Here is a 19,033-nt window from a genome sequence, read left to right as displayed (position 1 = left end):
AGTCAGGTAATGAAACGAGTCACCTGAGCGGTTTCAGAAAATTACAACCCAGATTCCACATTGGCTCTTTTCACAGCGCACTACAATCCCCAATCTCGCTTAGAAGTGAATAGGGAATTCATTTAAAATATTTTAAGAATATTATTTTTCATCAATTTGCCCTTCATTTCACGTATGCCATTAAAAAGATCAGTGTTTCGTTGTGTTTTTTTTTGCCGGAGCAAATAGGATCGTGCGGCTCCCTGCTTTCGCTCCATTGCGAAGGGCACTTATTTTTAATTTGCCCCCTTGTTTTGAACACAAAAACGTTGCGTTTTGCGTGCGTGCGCCCGTCTGTCCTCCTCGGTCTCGGCAAAGCGCCTGCCCTCCCCTCTGGCAGTGCGGGGGAGCGCTGCTACTGCGGCAGAGCACCGCCGCCATCTTACCTCTGTGTCTCTACAGCCCTTCCTTCCTCTCTCGCATCCACCTCCTCTCCTCGGTAAAGACATCCACCACCTCACACACGCAACACGGCCCCCGACATCGCCCCCCTCCCCCCGCCGTCTGGGCGTCTATTTCTGCACGCCTCTGGGTGTCATATTCTGTCTTTGTTTTTACTTCGGACCGGCGAGGCTAGCGATACTACAACAAACATTAAATCTCTCTTTTCCTACCGAAAATCTCGGCCACCGAGAAGCGCATTTAGCTCGAACGCCACCGCAAACGGGGAAAAATAATCCCAACCCGCCCACAATAACGAGATCAAAACACCATTGCATCTGTCTCCACGACATTACCATTTCACAGAATGGACAATCTTAGGGAGAAGACTACATTATTTACCTTAAAACAACTAAAAGTATGGGTAATTTCTTCCTTCTCAAAAGAAGGTTTAGACTGGGCTAATCTGCGAATCAATCTGGTTTGCGCCTACCAGAAATCACGCAGATTTGCATAGCAATCCCATATGCACTCACGCGTTGCTGTTAGCCTCCAGATGCTAAAGACAACGTTTTTAACGCCGTAAAAGAAAATGATTATGTTTTTTCCTTCTTTTATTTTTGGCCAGGCAGCTGTCCGTATCCAACATGTCCTGGTAATGCCGGGCAATGTTCTGGAAAACGCAAGACCCAGGAAAACCGCGATCAGCATTTCACCACAAACCAACATAAACCCTCCTGCTAAACGCAGGGCGCATCGCTGCCTGGTTAGCCAGATTCCGCCTTGTTTTTCTAACTACCTCTCTATAAAAAAAAGAAATGGATAAAGGGCAAATAATCAGCCTGCCTGGACCCCTCAGCACTAAAGAAACACTCCCCTCCATCCACGAATGCGTGTTATTATCAGGCTCTTAGAAACAATAACTGCAGGTATTGCAGCCATCAATAATGCAGGTCAGTCCACGCAGCACAGCCGTGCTCCCGGCTGAACGGGATTTTTTAGGTCAGTGCTTTACATAAAAGACTCGATCCCGAACAGCCGCGGAAAGGAACACCCCCGAAAGCCAAACGGGCTCAACCTCAACCATAAATAAAACGGCTGTAAAAAACCCGAAACGTCAGCAGATCGCTCGCTGCGTTTCTGCCTCGTCCGCCGCCCAGCCAGACTAGCCGCACTCGCCATGTCGAGGACTGTCTGGATCCGTGCGCTGTAGCCGCGCCGGGGTGGGATCGCAGCCGGAGACGCAACAACAGAGCCCGTTTGGGAACCGGGAGCCACAGCTAGGAGACAGCCCCCCTCCGACCATCGGGAAACATCCACCCCCTTTTTCCTACCTCCGCTGTCCAAGCCAAGGAAGCCGCGATGAGCAGCAGGAAAGCCGGAAAGTCCCACATATCGTGCGCTTCCGTCGCGGATGCGTCCCTAGGCTACAAGGGTGGGTTTTCGCTGCGCCTCTGGCGTCGCTCGACTCTCCGAGAGTCAGTCCGGAGCTGCGTATCGTGTCGCTGCGCGTCTTGCTCTGAGTCTCGAGCACTGTGATGGAGAAGGAGCGAAGCTGCACAGCTGCTCCGGCTCCACAGTCACCTGACCGGCCGGCGAGAGAATGGGAAAGGGGGAGAGCCAGTCGGATTGGAGAGAGAGAAAGCAGGGGAAGGGGGGCGTGTAGACACTATATTTTGGAAGCGAGCGCCCCCTGCTAGGCCATGACGGAATTACCAACTGGAAATTACAGAAGTTTCCAGTTCAGAATTGTTTTGCACTCTTTTTTTCAGAAACGCCAAAATCTCAACGCCAGCGTCCCCCTTCCTCTTCCTGTAGATTAACTTATCCACACCGTGACACTGCGGTATGAGCGGTCTAGAAACGTGCAGGAACGACGGACTGTTAGCTGCGTGTTCTTATTTTATCCAGCCGTCATCGGGTTAGGTCGGGGTGGTCTGGCGTCACCGATACTCTGCGAGTTTGGTCAGGAACCGATCTTGCACTCTGGGGGAGTTTTACCTAAACTCCAGATACAAAGCCTCTAAAATTTCTGAAAACTGTTAAGCGATGGTTGCTGCCTGGATATCCTGATAACGCGTTGTGCACATTCAGATTTTTTTTTAATTGACCTCAGGTCAGTCTTGGGAGTATTTCGTTGAATTTTCAGGCTGTGAACGGAACGCCAGGTCAGACCAGACAGTTCGTGTCAAATTGGTGTTACACTGAAGTGAAAAATTCTTTGTTCCCTGGCCGCAACATCAGCATTTAAACTCGACTCCCCTGTGGTGCCCATATTGTTACTAACATAACAAAAAGCTACCCTCCCCCAAATTGTGTAACCGCCCCCACCCTGGATCAATTCGATTGACGCTTTATTACACCCTAGGGTCAAACATCACCTACAAACGGTTAAGGACAAGAAGAGACTTTCAGGAGCTAAGAGGGCTACTTTCCATTATTTACGACCGAGACGGCAGAGGGTAGAAATTATTTCTTATGTATTAGTTTTCCAGAAGGGAGTAATGTTAATTCACAGTAGAGGGGGTGAGCCACACACTTGGTAATGTTCTTCTTTACAGCTCTCTGCAGGGAATATTGTAACGCAAATTGGCTCTGGCGAGCGCTATTGCCGCATTCGGTCGACCCCCCACCGTTAGGGGCTCGAACCCGGGACTCCCACGTCACTCAACAGGGACCCAGCCCGGTGAGCCGAAGAGAGATCTGCTATCACAGGGAAGGGCGGCGACGTCACCGCTCTGGTAAGCCGGTTCTTACACACCCTGATGGCCGTATGCGTTACAATATTTTAGTTGATTTGATTTGTTCCCGTTATGTTGCTACTTCACTAATTTTCCCAACTTATTTACCTTATTGTAGGGTACTGCTGTTGCCACATCAATGGGTATTTTAAAACACTTGATATAAAAGATTTGTAGAAAAGTTGAATATTTCTTTTTTTTTTGCCTTATAGAAGCAGATTTTGTTGGAGTTTTTATAAATGGTCTCACAACATTACTCCTATCTTAGGTATTACATATGACCAGTCCCGGATACGTGTACCCATCGACAGTCTGTACGATCTGATAATTAATTACAGTGGGTAGGAGAGGGGCTGCATTTTTCCTAAACTAAATGATTAGTTTTAAAAAAAATTAACTACAAAGAGAGCTCAGTGCACCGTTCAGTAACATCATTTAGACAGGCCTATGATGTCCAACTGCATTTTCTAATAAGCCAGCGCTGTCCATCCATATACTAACTGCTTTATTCAATTCAGGGTCACAGGGGAGCCGAAGACCCTCCCAGCAAACAGTGGGCGGAAAGAGGGGTACACCCTGGGCAGGACACCAGTCCATCGCAGGGCAAACACAGACACGGACACACTCACACCAGGGTCAGTTTTCCCAGAAGCCCTTTTGCCTACCAGGATGTCTTTGAACTGTGGGAGCTCCCAGAGGAAACCCCATGCAAACAGGGGGAGAACATGCAATCTCCACGCAGATAGCACCACGGGTAAGGAATTGAACTCTGGGCCTCCGTGCAGTGAAGCAGGAATACTAACCACTGTGCCAACATACAGCTTGACCTGAGCTATGCAAGTGTGCGCATAGGATAGCTCTATGCTGAAAAGTCCAGATAAAATTAAGCTTCTTCAGATATGTGAGAGAGAGGAAGGTGGCAGGTTTCTAAAGCACAGGGGAACTGTGGAGAGAGCAGGTGTAAATGGGCACACAAAAGAAAGGAGAGTCCACGGGAGGCAGGATGTGGGGGAGAGGTGCGAAAAGCTCAGCTCTGTAAATGAATGGAGTGGTTTAGAAAACCTTTAGAAAGAAGGTGTGATCCACGTTTAGGGATTATTTTAGCGATTGATCTTTCTAAAACAGGAGTCCTGAAATCCCCGTGAAAGGATGCAAACAGAAAGGTGAGTGAAGCGTCGAAATGGATCTTTAATCCGCACTGCACTGACATGTTCCCTGAAGCGGTTAATCGGTCTTCTTCCTGTCTCACGGATGTAAATGTCAGGGCATTTGCTACAAGAGATGCAGTAAATAAAGTTACTCAATACACATGACATTCTCTGGGTGATTTTGAGTGAGTGGCCCAGGGTGCCATGTACAGTATATACAATACGAGCATTGCGTCATCTTTTTTCACCTGCTTTTTCCACACGCAAACCACAGAACGTCAATAAAGGTGTATCCTTTCGTAATGCGTCGCCTAACGCTTCCCTCCAGAGAAAAGAGACGGAGCCACTGGCCTGTAGTCATTGAGCTTACTGTACTTGGATATTTGTGGTCACGTCCTCCGAAAAAGCTTTGTTTCCTAACAAAGAGACAGATTTCTGGGAGCTCGAACCCGCAGGTGTAGGAGACTAATAACGCATCGCATCACCTAACAATAAACAACGCCAGAGAAGGGGGGGTCGGGTATAGCATTACTCATTCCGTTACGGTTAGAATCTGAATTATTAATCTTTACACCTCTGAATTAAATGTGAATCCTTATTCAGAACGTACGGCAAATATCGATGTGAACGGGCAATCTCATTCCTGGATTGAATATGGGAGATTGAATATTCCCCTTGACAAATTAAGTCTAGGCGTGTTTAATGTGCTGACGTTTTAAAAGGAGAGCACTGTCGCTCCCTCAGGCCACCTGCACATTGCCTGTGTCTTCCGAGCTTTCAAATGGCGCTTTAAATGTAACAAATTTAGCGACTTATTTATAATAATAATTATTATTATTATTTATTTATTTCAAAATCTGACGGACAGTCCAGGATGTTATCATCTATTCTTCAGGAAAAACGAAGGTCAGGTAACATCCGTTTGTCATTTTTACAGATACCAACGCATACAAAAGCGAGAAAAAAGAAGATTACGCAAATTCTTTCTCGGGATTAGGAAACAAGAGTCGGTAATTGCTCATTTGCCTAAAACTCAGCGACCAGACTGGAGCTGCGGCTCTCTGGGGAAAAAAATGAGTCTTTGTGCTACCATCTTGTGGCCAAATTGAATATAGCAGTCATTTCCAAAAATACAAGGCTAATTCCATGCAGAAAAGTCGAATGAGAGAAAAACAACCTCTTAAGCCTTCTTTTTGGGAGAAGAGAAAAGTAGCAGGAGAACAAAGGACAGAGCAGGTGAGAAACAGAGTTCAAACGAATGGGGATCTGGGGAAGAGGTGTGAAAAGCAGAAATGTGTAATTGGAGAGGTTCTGAGAAAACGCTTGGATATTATATACTGTATAAACACAGATCATCAATCTGGTGTTAGTTTTGCAGATCAGTCTGTTATGGGAAAACATAAGGGATATAAAGTGCAATTATAGATTGTCATCCAGTGAGTAAGCAGTCCCGAGAGGTAATATAGAGCTCAAATTTACTGTGTCACATGGACATTACAGCAACATACGTAGTGTTACAAATGACACAATGACACTTGATCCATTCAGCTTGTTTGGTAGTTAGTAGCTAGCTAAACCAGGATATCGGCTTCAACCACATTACTGGGAAGTTTGTTCCACACTCCTACCATCCTTTGGGTAAAGGAGTGCCTCCTGTTGTCAGGAGAACAGCACTTTCCACATGTCCGTTTGGTTTTGTGTTTCACCATTCATTCTGAAGAAATCTGCAGCGTTGTGTTTGACAAAGCCTTTGAGGAAATGTCACACACTTTAATTGCTTAATTGACCCTTAAGATCGCGAGAACACATGGAGGGACAATAACCAGTACTCCTAATAAGGCCCAACCTTGACTCCCTGAGCTCAAAATTAAGAAGTTTACTCATCAGATTCTGTATTGGACTGATATAGCTCCTCAGCATGTCTTTGGACTGTGGGAGGAAACAGGAGGACCCACGCAAACACGAGGAGAACATACAAACTCCACACAGATAGCACCCCATGTCCCAGGTTTAGAAATGAACCAAAGGCCCCAGCGCTGTGAGACGCTACTGAGTAGTGATACTAACTACTGAGTCACCGTGCCACCCACCACCACGTATCCCATTAGGTAAAAAAAAATCACTGGCTGCCTTTTGAAGAACGTTCTGTAAATCCCTCCCACAGGTGGTCGGATTAACACTGAGCCCAGGATTACAAATCTGTAAGAAGTACGCTGTCAGGCTGTGAAAGACTTAATGTGGTAAGCAATTACACAGGTATGTATCAAACACAGCATGGCAAAATCCCCAAGGAGATTTCTGTAAGAAGACGAAGACACCAGCCAGCCACTCAGCCTTAGGACTGCTGCGCACACTGGCAGAACACTTTATTTTGGCTGTTGACAAAGATAGGGATATTTAAAAACACACAAATACACAGATATATTTATATTAAAATCTCCAGCTCAAGGCATCTCAGTCTTCGATATAAAATACAAATAAGACAGCAGGTGCAAAAATAAACTTGAACTTGAAAAACAAACTTCACAGTTTATCTCCTGATTGTGTTCACGGTGCAGGCTCAACAGAGTTTGCTCCTTGGTGCGCCCGCCGAACCCCGTGAGTGTTAAGGAGCAGGGGTTCAACCCAGGCGGTCTCAGTCTTCGTGTACAGAAGGCTCTGCTTTAGCACAGTGAGGCCAGTCTCCCCTCTCTGATCTAAGGGAGAATATGAAGCCGTTTGGTTTATTAAAAAAACAAACATTTTTTGGCTATCTGTACAGGGTTACTGCCTTTGTAAGAACAAACTGGGTCCTCACAAATATAGCTGTAGGCATACACACATAACTGCAGAGAGATGGGACAGGTACAGGCAAAGCACATCCATGGACAAAAATACTGCAAAATGCTCTTTTGTTTCTTTTGGAGCCAGTGGGAATGGGAACGCTGTCCTTATCCCAGGATTATGTAGGGAGAAGCCTGCTGGAATCGAAAGTTTCCTGTGTGAGTAGATGAGGCCTCCTGTTCTGACGTCCTCAGCCAGATCATCTGGGCTCCAGCAGCTGGCTGGCTCCCCAAGTCTCTGTTCTTCAACACTGGGGATGCACCCACAAGCTCATACTGCTCTTCCCCCTTCCTACAAGAGCCAGTTTTTTTGCACTTGCACGGGGACAGCGAGCAGACTCGCAGCGGAGCCAGTTTCAGCCACTAAGAGCTGCAAGTTTTTACTACATAACTCCAAACCAGGTGCTGGATGTTTCATGCTTGCTACCCCACCGCTGGTATGTCTTCACAGACAGCCCACCAGAGGTAAAATCCCAGGTCTCTGATGTGGGACAGAAGCTTGTAAATCCTGAAACGGATTGAACAGCTCCGCAATGAGAGTCTCAGTTCAACGCCGCCCCGCACCCCCCACCCCCAGTGAAGGGGCTCAGACAGCAGCTCCACCCCCTACACCGCCGGATCAGGGTCAGTAGGGTCAGATCAGAACTGGGATGGTGGCGATCAGGATGATCAGCCCGCTCCAGCGTGTGAAGTGGTGCTGGAAAAGTAGGGAGTGTTCTCTCACTCTTCCCTCGGGATCGGAGGGTTCGAAGCAATGCCCCAGCAGGACACCAGGGGGCGCTGTGCTGTAGGCGGTGTCAGTGCTGGGACCAGCTGGTGAACCAAGGTCCTGGTCTGTCTGACCACACTGTGGATTTCAGAGTGTCCTGGGGCCCCTCACTTAAGAGGGTGTCATGGTTTGAGTTCATCCTCACAGTCGCAGGCTGTTTTGGGGCTGATGGTCTGGCTGCAGCAGGGGGAGGTGGGGCAGACACGGCGGCCATCTTCAGTCGGCGGTCGCTCTCACTCCACGTCCAGTCACTCTTCACAGGGGCAGGCTATTTGGGGATGTAGCCAGGGTAGGGGGGCGGCGGGGGGTAGTGCAGAGTCCGGGGAGGGGTGGGTGTGTAGGGAGGTGGGAGGTCATCGTGGAAGTTCATCTCATAGTCATAGCTGTATGGAGGAGGGGCGCCTGGAGAGGGGAGAAGAAGAGGGTCAGACACCAGTGCGCCAGATACGAGGTACCACAGCCACACACTGCAGCGCCAAAAGTCTCTTTTACCAGGGGGCGCTATTGTACAAAAGCACTCCAGGTGTGTTTCCTCCTCTGGTTACTCACTCCTGGGGTGACGGGGATATATTTCTGTGGGACACCCCAATCACAAGACACTCATTTCCAGAAATACTTGGGGTGGAGTGTAAATGTGTATTTTAGGCCTCCGTGTCCATTAAACTCTGCGTTACCCCTACCTTCAAGATTTCTCTAAGTTATACCCTAGAGTTCACCTGCTGCACTATACTGTCACATTTGAACAGATTCAACTCACGGGATGTTGTTCCTACCAACATGACTTTTATAGCTGAGAGGAAGTTTCAGGGTCTGCTTTTCTGGTTCACTCTGCACAGGTGAGGAAGGAGCTGAGGTGCACTAAAGCCAAATAAGGCAGGTGGGTCTTATGTCATTAGTTCCAAAGTACTGGGAACTTGTGCAAATCAACTGCATTCTATTCTGCAGTTTTTATTCACTTCATTACTTACACTTCACAAAGTACCAGTACCCTGGAAAACATCCAGAAATCCTGCCCCCCAGCTCCGAATGATTTTAGACCAGTGGCCCCCACCTTCCATGTTATGAAGTTATTTGAGCAGATTATCCTAGCATATTTAAAACACATTCAATACCATTCAGCTCCATCTATGCGGAAGGAAACTTTAAGAACTGCATGTCCCCTCTGCTCTTATCAGATCGATACTGGATAACCCGCAGGCAAGACCACGTCAGTGTAATTTAGGAGTTCATTGTCCTAACCCCTTTCCTCTTCACCTTATATACATACAGTATGATCTCCAGCACAACAACCCTTCCTATCATCTTCGAAACGTTTCTGTTGATTCTTCAACAGTTGGCCTGATTGCCAAAAACAATGATACTGAGAACGGAAAGCAGATTCAGATTTGTGGCTTGGAATATGGACACTTTTACAAATTAAAATCTGCAAAACTAAGCAACTTAGTTTCCTTCTAAGTGGATTTTAATAATAATAATTCCTTTCACTTATATAGTGCTTTTCTGGACACTCTACTCAAAGCGCTTTACAGGTATTGGGGACTCCCCTCCACCACCACCAATGTGCAGCATCTACCTGAATGATGCGACAGCAGCCATAGTGCGCCAGAACATTCACCACACATCAGCTATTAGTGGGGAGGAGAGCAGAGTAATAAAGCCAGTTCATAGGTAGGGATTATTAGGAGGCCATGGGCTGCAGAAGAAAGTTTCCCATTAACTTCAAGGGTACCAATGTAGATATCGTGGAGTCCTACAAGTTCTTGGTGTACAACTGGATACAAACCTGGAGTGAGGTATAACTTTCTGTGTAAGAAGGGCCACTCAAAGCTTTTTTCTTTCCTGAGGAAGTTTTATTCTTTTAATGCCTGTAGTAAGATGCTGGCTATGTTCAAACAGTGTGGTAGGTAGTATGGTCTTTTCTGCATACTTTGGTAACATACTCTGTCCAATTTAGCAGATTATTTAGAGGGGAGGAGCCATTATTGGGACACAACTAGAGTCGGTGAAGGACACAGTACAAAAGCAAATCTTACAAAAAGCCACAAAAGCCCCTCCACACAGTGATTTTGGATATAAAAAGCCTTTTCATCTATCTCTTTTTTGCTCCCCAATGCACCACTGAGAGGTGGTGAAACAGTGATCTAAAATGCTTTTGCTTAATCTGTGGTTTTAAATGGGTTTTCTATTTAAATCTTGCTGGAAAAAAACAACATTTTTCAAATAGGTGTCAGGCACCAACTCACTTAATGGAGCAGTGACAGAAATTAATCACTCATGAGCTGTGGGCATTAATAGCAGAACAATGACTAAGATACTCAGTCACAAAGCAATTATCTTATATTGTGTTTCATGGTCTATTGAACTGTAGTTCAATGAAGAAAATAGCGACACCCAGTGGTTACTTTCAACCTCCTGTAGAAACAGCACACTAAGCAGGACACGGGAACTCCCATCACCACTAATAATAATAATAACAATAAACTTTATTTTATATAACGCCTTTAAAGGTGGTTTCTCAAAGCGCTTTACAGAATGACAACAACAATAAATAAAAAGAATACACAAGATAAAACACAATTACAATATAAAGAGGAGACCGTGGATGGTGGTACTAAGAAAAGCAGAGGGGTGAAAAATGGAACCAGTTAAGTAAAGCTTTTCTAAAGAAGAGGGTTTTGAGTCTGGATTTGAAGGTGTTTAGAGAAGGTGACTCTCTGATATCCTTGGGGAGAGAGTTCCAGAGCTTGGGGGCATAACAGGAGAAGGCCCTGTCATCCATACAATGTAGATGGGCTTGGGGGACAGTAAGGAGAGCAGAATTAGAAGAGCGAAGGTTGCGAGGTGGGGACAAGGGTGATAATAGTTCAGACAGGTACTGAGGTGCCAAGCCATGGAGAGCATGAGGATTTTAAAGTCTACATTGAATTTGACTGGAAGCCAGTGGAATAGGAGTAGGATAGGAGTAATGTGATCATTTGCACTAGACCTGGTCAGGATTCTGGCTGCTGAATTTTGGACATACTGCAGTTTGTTCAAAGTAGATTTAGATACCCCAGCGAGTAGAGTATTACAGTAGTCAATTTGAGAGAACACAAATGTGTTGATCAGCTTTTCAGCCACAGTTAGTGATAGCATAGGGCGTAGTCTAGCCATATTTCTGAGGCGAAAAAAAGATGTTTTGATGGTATGCTGCACATGTGGGTCGAATGTTAAGCCAGAATCGAATATAACACCAAGGTTTTTCAATTTAGATTGAAGCTCAAGTACACTAACCACATTCCTCCACTGAAGAACATGAAATTAATTCATTTTAATTACTTTCAGATTTAATAACCGTAAAACTGTGCTGTCCTTTGTGAAGCCAAAGACACTGGGGAGCTAAGCAGAAACATAGTTGTTATAAAGATTCTGGGTTTTGGACTAGTGGCATTGATGCTGCTCCCTAAGGATTGTGGGACATCATTCTAACATGTTGGTAGGACTGGAGGTCAAGGAGCAGGAAACTATTAGACTCAGGGCTTGGGGGTGGAGTCTTACCTGGGTATCCCTGCGTCACAGTGTTTATGTGCGCAGCTCTGAACACGCCCACCCGGGAGCCACGCCCACTCTTCACGCACATGCACACGCACAAGAAGACGCCAGCCACTGCCCCCATCAGGAACACCACGCCGAACACGATTCCTGCAATCGCCGTGCCCCTGCAGCACACAGAAACGGGTGTCAGGCAGACTGGGGCTGACTCCTGGTGCCCATCACAGTCTGCCTTTTCAACAGGATGCAACCCGAGTGAACCCCCCCAATTAGGAATGACCTGTTACTGTTAGATCCAGGCTACTGAGGAACACACAGGGACACACCTTCAACATTCACTCATAGTCCTTGTGATCACACTCTTATTCCAGACTGTGGGCTACATTGCTGAGTTTTTTTCTTTTCAGGCCAGCACACAACAATCTTAATGTCTCTCAGGATTAAATCCACAGACTCTCTCTTCCTGTTATGCTGAGTCAATAAGGCAGGTTTGCAGGCACACTGCCTGGATCAGCTGAGAAGCTCCAGCGTGCTGTTTAACTTACAGTTCTGTACGTGCTTTGCCATTCACTTCTCAGGCTGGGATAATTAAAAAAGGGCCTAGCACACCTGACCAAACACACCCTTTTAAAAAGAAAATGTTTAATTATGGTAGAATCTACCAAATATTTGCTATTCCAGCCCTGTGGACGAAGCAGTGCACCCGTGATCTGTAGAGGAGAAAAGCGAACTGAACAGACTGCATGCATATCCCAGACACAGTCCTCAGAGCCACACAAAGAGGGGAGCAGCGTGTGTCATGGGAGGTCATGTGGCAGGATTGTGGGACATCATTCTTTTCAGACACATCAGCTGTTTTTATAGCTGGGCAACATCTAAAATCATCAGATAACATCTAACCACCTAACATCTGGATAACTTATAGATATTTGATAACACACATCCACCTAGTATCTGGATACCTTATGGATACCATCAGATGACATCCATCCACCTAACATCTGGATAATGTATAGATATCAGATAACATACACCCACTTAACATCTGGATAACTTAGATATCATCAGATAACATCCACCCACCTAACATCTGGATATGCTGTAGATGTCAGATAACACCCATCCACCAAACATCTGGATAACTTGGATATCATCAGATAACATCCATCCACCTAACATCTGGATAACTTAGATATCATCAGATAACATCCACCCACCTAACATCTGGATAACGTATAGATATCAGATAACATCCATCCACCTAACATCTGGATAACTTACAGATATCATCAGATAACATCCACCCACCTAACATCTGGATAACTTACAGATATCACTAGACAACATCCATCCACCTAACATCTGGATAACTTAGATATCATCAGATAACATCCACCCACCTAACATCTGGATAACGTATAGATATCAGATAACATCCATCCACCTAACATCTGGATAACTTACAGATATCATCAGATAACATTCACCCACCTAACATCTGGATAACTTACAGATATCACTAGTCATCATCCATCCACCTAACACCTGGATAACTTACAGATATCATCTGTCCATCAAACATCTTAATAACTGATTTCTGGACAGCCAGGTGATGAAGTTGGTGAAGTGGTGGCAAAGAGAGACAATTGCCAGGGTGTTCGGGTAGAAGGATAGCTGGTGGCAAAGTGGTAGTTAGCTGGTGGTGGAGTAGAAGTGTAGCTATCAGAGTAGGGAGTTAGGGGGGGTGGCAGTACAATGCGATGTTCAGGGGAGATACTTACGAAAGCACGTCCCCCACGTAGGCGTAGTAGGAGCAGCAGAAGGGCGGCGAGCCGTCACAGCAGTACTCCACGCAGTCCGCACACTGCGCCACACTGTGGCCTGAGAGACACAAGGAGGATTACAAATATAGCGCGCCCACACCTGGCTCCGAAGCCATGATCCAGGCCCTGGCCTTGCAGCCTGGCTAAACACCATCCTGCAGGGTTTCAGCCACACCGGGTTCGGGATGAGCAGAAGAAAACTGACAGAGGATCACGGATGCAGAGGAAGAGCCCTCAGCACTGCAGGCGAAGAGGACTTGTTGAAAAGACTCCTCCTCCTTCAAGAAACACCTTCCGGGAGACCAGCTGAGAGAGCTGTGCTGTGCCCATTCATTCGCTGTAGGTTTATGTGTGTGGCGATTGCAGCTCGCTGGGTGGTCTCTTTGGACCACACTGGGGGGCTCCAGGCTCTCCAAACCTGCCCGCCTCCTCCTCCACACAGCACACTGATGCAGCACATGGTCTGTAGACACCCAGCCATCAGCGGGCCACCCCTGTCCAGCATCCTGTCTACAGCCTCTTAATTGTTCATAACACACCTCATCGTGACTGCTGTCACTTTGATCTGTTTCCTGCATCGGCTACTTCCATCCTTTTCACACACTATGAAAGGAATCTCTCTCCTCCTGCACAGTGCACTTTAGGCAGGAATCCAGCGAAGATCTTGCTCGCTGCTTAAACCACACACTCCTTGCACAGGCGTGGAACGCAAGTGAGAGAGAGGCGTCGGAGGAGATCAGAGAGCCTGGCAAGCCCCAGGCTACAAGGGCTTCTGGGCTCCCCAGGCTCGAGTGAACGAGTCTGCCTGCCTCTCACTTTCAGAGTCTCTAAAAGACAACTGCACTAACAAGAGCAGGTCTCTGCTGCTAACAAAGTGCTACTCAGTAAGTACAGGCACTCACTGGAGGGTGGAGTGCAGAGAGCTGTCTGACACTTTTCTGCCTCTGTAGTTTACCTGAGCAGGAGTCAACACAGGTTGCAGTGTGTGTGTGTGTACATGTTACCTGTTATTCCCACAGTAACTGGTTGTGTATTTTACTTTACTTATTTTTTTCCTTTCTCTTCATACACGTATGCCTCTTATTTGTTAAAGGGTTCATGTTGTGTTAAATGTACTGCGTATTGTTTTTTACTTGGCTGCAAAGCAAATAAAGTAAAGTGCCAATAAAGTAAGTTAGTGTGGCGTACGTGTGATGCGTGTGTACGCCACATGGTGTATCTGTTGTGTATGTTCATACTTGGTATGTATACGTATAGAGTATTTGTGGGGTGTGTGTTTGTGTGTGGTGTGTGTGCATGAGCAGTATTAGTGTTGTGCGTGTAAATGTGGAGTTTTTGTTATGTGTGTACATGTAAAGTATGAGTGGAGTGGTTGTGTACGTGTGGACTATTTGCGGTATGTTTATGTGTTGAGTTTTTGTGATGTGTGTGTACATGTGGAGTATGTGTGGTGCATGTGTGTACGTGTGGAGTATGTGTGGTGCATGTGTGTACGTGTGGAGTATTTGTGGCCTGTGCGTTTGTGTGGAGTATGTGTGGTGTGTGTGTGGAGTATGTGGCGTGTGCAGTTTGTGTCTGTGTGGAGTACGTATGGTGTGCAGTATGTGTGTGGAGTAGGTATGGTGTGTGTTTGTGTGGAGTACGTACGGTGTGCGATGTGTGTTTGTGTGTGGTGTGTGTTTGTGTGTGGTGTGTCTGTGAGTGGAGTATGTGCGGTGTGTCTATGAGTGGAGTTTGTGTGTGTTTGTGTGGAGTATGTGTGGTGTGTCTGTGAGTGGAGTATGTGTGGTGTGTCTGTGAGTGGAGTATGTGTGGTGTATGTGTTTGTGGCACAGACCCCTCCCCCATCTCCTTGGGTGGTCTGTGTCAGAAAGGTTATTTGCACACTTCCTCTGCTCCTGGTCCCTGTAGCCATGGCTGCAGCAGCGAGGACAGCCAGACCCCAGACACAGCGTCCACACACACGCTCCACTGATGCCTGCCTTCTGGGCTCACGTCTGCCTCCCTGCCCCCAGACCTGGGCAGCTCTGCCCCGCGCTTACACACTGGAGGAGGAGACCCCTTTATCAGCAGGGCCTATGGTAACTGACAAACTGGGCAGGCTGAGAGCACACCTGTCAAGTCGAGCTTGTGTTCCTCTGGATTAGCACAGCCACTCAGGGCCAATGGGCCAATGGGTGTTTGCGGGTGTAAGTATGCGTGTGGTAAGTGGATCTGCAGGCTGTCCTGGAGGGGGGAGGTGTGTGTATGGGGGGGGTGTTGATTTTTAAAGCTTGAACAGACAGCGGGAGGTAAGCCTGCCCCACTTTTGCCCTCACACGGTGGGAGGGCTGTGCAGGCTACTCCCTTCCCAAGACACTCTGGAGGAAATCACAACCTAAGGACAGTTACAAACGACAGGACATTTGGCCTCTTCTAGTGCACCTGGGTGCCAGCAGCTAATTAATCTCAGGAAGTCCTCCAGCTGCTTCTTGAAAAACGACATGCCTGAGACGCGTGTTCCATACTCCCGCAACTCTAGGTGTATGAAAACGAGCCTCGGGCCACCATACCTCATGAATGGGTGCTTGGGCTTCAGAAAGAGTGGGATAATCAAGCACAAAAATAATTAAGGTAATGTGTTATTTAAGGGGAAAAACAGATGTCAAATTAGCAAGATCCCAGTTTTAAACACAGCCCTTTAAATTACTGCAGCAATATTACACACAATCATGTATATTTATTAATGCATAAATTTAATAACAGTCAAGGTGTGCATCAGCCCATTATAAATAAAAACGCTATTTTTTATTAATCATCTCATAATTAATAGAATATGATGTGCATTTCAGAAACGTACGTGTCTGTGTCCCGGTTATGCTATTTTACACAAATTGAATCAGGAAGAAATATTTGACTAAACTGTATTTAATCTGTCCTAAAGCAGTTTACTTATCTCCTTTTTGGGAAAGGAGAGTTAACAGACACATCCAGTATAGACCTACCAGATTACAGCGGGGGCACTGCTTCCAGTGAATAATGGATCAAGTATTACTGTTACGTGCATTAATCTAGTTAAAACAGAATTTCCAGTTTATTGTAAGTGTTACTGTAACAACTGTAACACGTAAGTGCAGTTTACAAGCATATTACCACTCTTACCAGCGAAGACGCAAACCAGTAGCGATTCCCGCAGAAACTGCGCCCCGGGCCGTGCGCCCCTGGTCCCGGCGGCTCTCTCCATACAGACACTCGGAACTTCTCAGCTCCTGCGATTTCTCAACTTTCCGCAGTTCGCTCGGGTTTCACCAGAAACCACCGCGCATCTCCAGCAGACAGGCAATCTGTTCCAGGCTCAGTGAAACTAGTGAAACTAATCTTCGGAAAGCTAAAAATAAATACACCTAATCATAAGATAACTCAGCGAACTAAAGTTTTCAGGAATTGAGCACGAACGTCGGATCACGGCTCCTAGCATCCCCCTGTTTCGCTGCTGCTCCGCTCCACGTGTTCCTGCGCCAAGACCGCAGCCTCCAGCTTTAAACTCCTGACTCCTTCCTCTTTGTTTTCGACTCTTCCTTTCTCTGTTTTTCTCCAGCCCTCTCTATTCATCCTGCTCCCCGTTCCTCCCTCCTCCCTGCCGCTCATTTTCTCCAATTACTCTGCTGTGGGAGGCAGGGTCCTGTGCTCTCCGGCTGGAGACACCGCCTCCATCGTCACGACTCGAGAAAAAACGGCGCCTGTTGATTGTCGGCCGTGCGGCCCCAGGACTGAAATCACACACACGGCTCGACTGTCCTCTCTCCATCACGAACCAACAATCCGCCAGAAAAATGTTGTTTACAACTTTCTTTTTTTAGCTTCGTCGTTTTTTCTTTCTTTCTATACAAACCATTTAGCTTTTTATTACAATTATGTCCTTGAAAGTTTCTTTGTCTGCTCTGATGAACAGAGTTCGTGAATCACGTACTGTTTTCGAAACCCAGGCTGGGTCATAATGAGTATTTATATGAACATCGCATAAATAGTAGTTCTCTTGGGAACTAACACCCCCAGGTATTCAATGCTGTTGAACTCACCTGGAATGGGACACTTTTAGAGCAGCCAAATAAACCTAATCTGCACGAGGAGATGGTAGAAACTAGCAAAAATCTACATGAACACATAGAGATCGTGCAAACTCCACACAGAAGGATCCCAAGAAGGACATTAATGTAGGACCTTAGCGCTGTGAGACACAGTGCTGATCTCCATGTCACTTATCTAACTAGCCACACTCAACCCACTTGCTGTAGTTGTCCTATCTCGTGGCTAAGCCGCTCTGAAAACACAACCATAACTCCCAGTCCATGATCCACCTTGAAGACATAAGAGAATCCATCTGTCCATTTTCTAACCGCTTTATCCATATCAGAGTCATGGGGGAGTCGGAGCCTGCAAGAAACAGGCAAAAAAACAGAGTACAGCCCAGATGGGGTGCCATCCGTCACAGCACACACACAGAAACCAGGGCCAGTTTGCCATGGAAGCCAACTCATCTACCAGTTTTCTGAATTGTGGTGAAAATCGGAGCAACCTGGAAGAGACCCACATGAACACTGGGAGAACATACAAGCTCCCCACAGATAGCGCCCAGGTCGGGAAAGCAAACTTCAGGTTCCCAGTGTGGTGAGGCAGCAATGCTAACCAGTGAGCCACCTTCCTCCCCGACATAAGGGAATGCTCCCACAGAATCCATAGCATGCCATGCCTCTCCCGGAGGAAAACAAACCAGGTCTGTGTGGTATTTGGGGACACAGTGCTGCACAGGGTTCGTTTATTGTGGACGTGGGTCTGGTTCAGAATGCTTTCCAACCCCCACCAATGTAAACCCAGTTCAGAACCCCGAGACCCAGTTCTTTGGGCAGGAGGAGGAAGGTGGAGGTTCAGGCCTGGGGAGAACATGCAAACTCCACACAGACTTCCGCACACCTGTCTGGTATCCCTCAGGCCCCCCACCACCAGTCCATAATGTTGCCACCCGTCTGCAAATCGCAGGCTTCTGAGCAGCAGCATCCACCTGCTCCTTGAGGATATTGGGAGATCGGCCAAACTAACGAGACAACAGGCTCAGGATGAGCTGTCAGATCTCAGGTGGAGCTGAAACAAGAAGACCTCCCCTCCCCTTCACAGGGCTTAGCTGTCCTGCTGTGAAGGGGGCAGAGATTGTGTTCACCTGGGCTCGTCCCAACCAGAGGGCACATGTGCTTCACTCGCAGACTGACAGTTTCGAACCTATTGATGAGATCTACAGCGAGGGGCCAGGGTTTGGAAGGTGAGGTCGAAGTTTAAACTCCTTTTTAAATGGGGAACAGAACGTTTCCTGACAGGACAGAAGGCCATGGATTCTCCTGTGGTCGCCTTCTGTTTCGAAATCTGAATCATTTTTCAACCGACCTTTCAATTCCAGAGAGGAATGACTGTGTTTGCCAAGCAAATGCGAGTCTAGATTTGTCATTGCATTGTTGATTTTATTGCGTTCCCAGCTGGAATTACTCTTTCCCTAGCATACTAAATCTGGACTTGTGGATTGTATCCCTTGACTGCTCTGTAAAAAAACTAGGGCTCCCAGACAAGGGAAGCTGCGCAGATCATCTCATGTTTCTCAGATCTGTCTATAAAAGTTGTCTGTTAATTGCATCACTTTTTTGGCCATATACAATTCCTTGTTTTAGGAATTTGTCTTTTTGCATACCTCAGCTTGCTCTCCACAAGACACACAGACAGGGAGAGAGAAGCTTGGGGTCAGAGGGCAGGGTCA

General features: G+C 46.8%; 2 protein-coding genes and 1 long non-coding RNA gene across 5 annotated transcripts in view; 1 reads left to right on the top strand and 2 right to left on the bottom strand.

The window, feature by feature from the left end:
- Positions 1 to 2,018, bottom strand: part of LOC148676510 (amyloid-beta precursor protein-like) — a 36,844-nt gene extending 34,826 nt beyond the window's left edge. For 2 of the 3 annotated variants that reach the window (XM_088608479.1, XM_088608480.1), the window contains exon 1: positions 1,755 to 2,018. In XM_088608479.1, the coding sequence (XP_088464605.1) occupies positions 1,755 to 1,814 (60 nt within the window). In that variant the 5' untranslated portion in view covers positions 1,815 to 2,018. The remainder of the gene's footprint in view (positions 1 to 1,754) is intronic. The other variant, XM_088608481.1, reaches the window with a different exon arrangement.
- The window catches only part of LOC148676507 (uncharacterized), a 77,861-nt gene that overhangs the window by 36,957 nt on the left and 21,871 nt on the right, over positions 1 to 19,033 (top strand). The gene's annotated exons all lie outside the window — the stretch shown is intronic.
- Positions 6,659 to 17,038, bottom strand: cyyr1 (cysteine/tyrosine-rich 1). Its single transcript, XM_088608478.1, has 4 exons — positions 16,396 to 17,038; positions 13,213 to 13,312; positions 11,438 to 11,598; positions 6,659 to 8,302 (listed from the first exon to the last, which is right to left on the bottom strand). The coding sequence occupies exons 1-4, from the start codon at positions 16,475 to 16,477 to the stop codon at positions 8,169 to 8,171; spliced, it is 477 nt and encodes a 158-aa protein (XP_088464604.1). The 5' UTR covers positions 16,478 to 17,038; the 3' UTR covers positions 6,659 to 8,168.

This window comes from Lepisosteus platostomus, chromosome 2, assembly GCF_059453375.1.
Source record: "Lepisosteus platostomus isolate fLepPlt1 chromosome 2, fLepPlt1.hap1, whole genome shotgun sequence".
In the NCBI taxonomy this organism is placed as follows: Eukaryota; Metazoa; Chordata; class Actinopteri; order Semionotiformes; family Lepisosteidae; genus Lepisosteus; species Lepisosteus platostomus.
This window is presented reverse-complemented; position numbering and strand designations above follow the sequence as displayed.

Bases quoted from the DNA above. Each gene is read 5' to 3' on its own strand.
- cyyr1 (XM_088608478.1), bottom strand. From the start codon at position 16,477: ATGGAGAGAGCCGCCGGGACCAGGGGCGCACGGCCCGGGGCGCAGTTT. The intron at 13,313-16,395 runs GTAAGAGTGGTA...TGTGTCTCTCAG, and splicing joins ACTGGTTTGCGTCTTCGCTG to GCCACAGTGTGGCGCAGTGT. The intron at 8,303-11,437 runs GTAAGACTCCAC...TCCCCTCTCCAG, and splicing joins TGTGACGCAGGGATACCCAG to GCGCCCCTCCTCCATACAGC.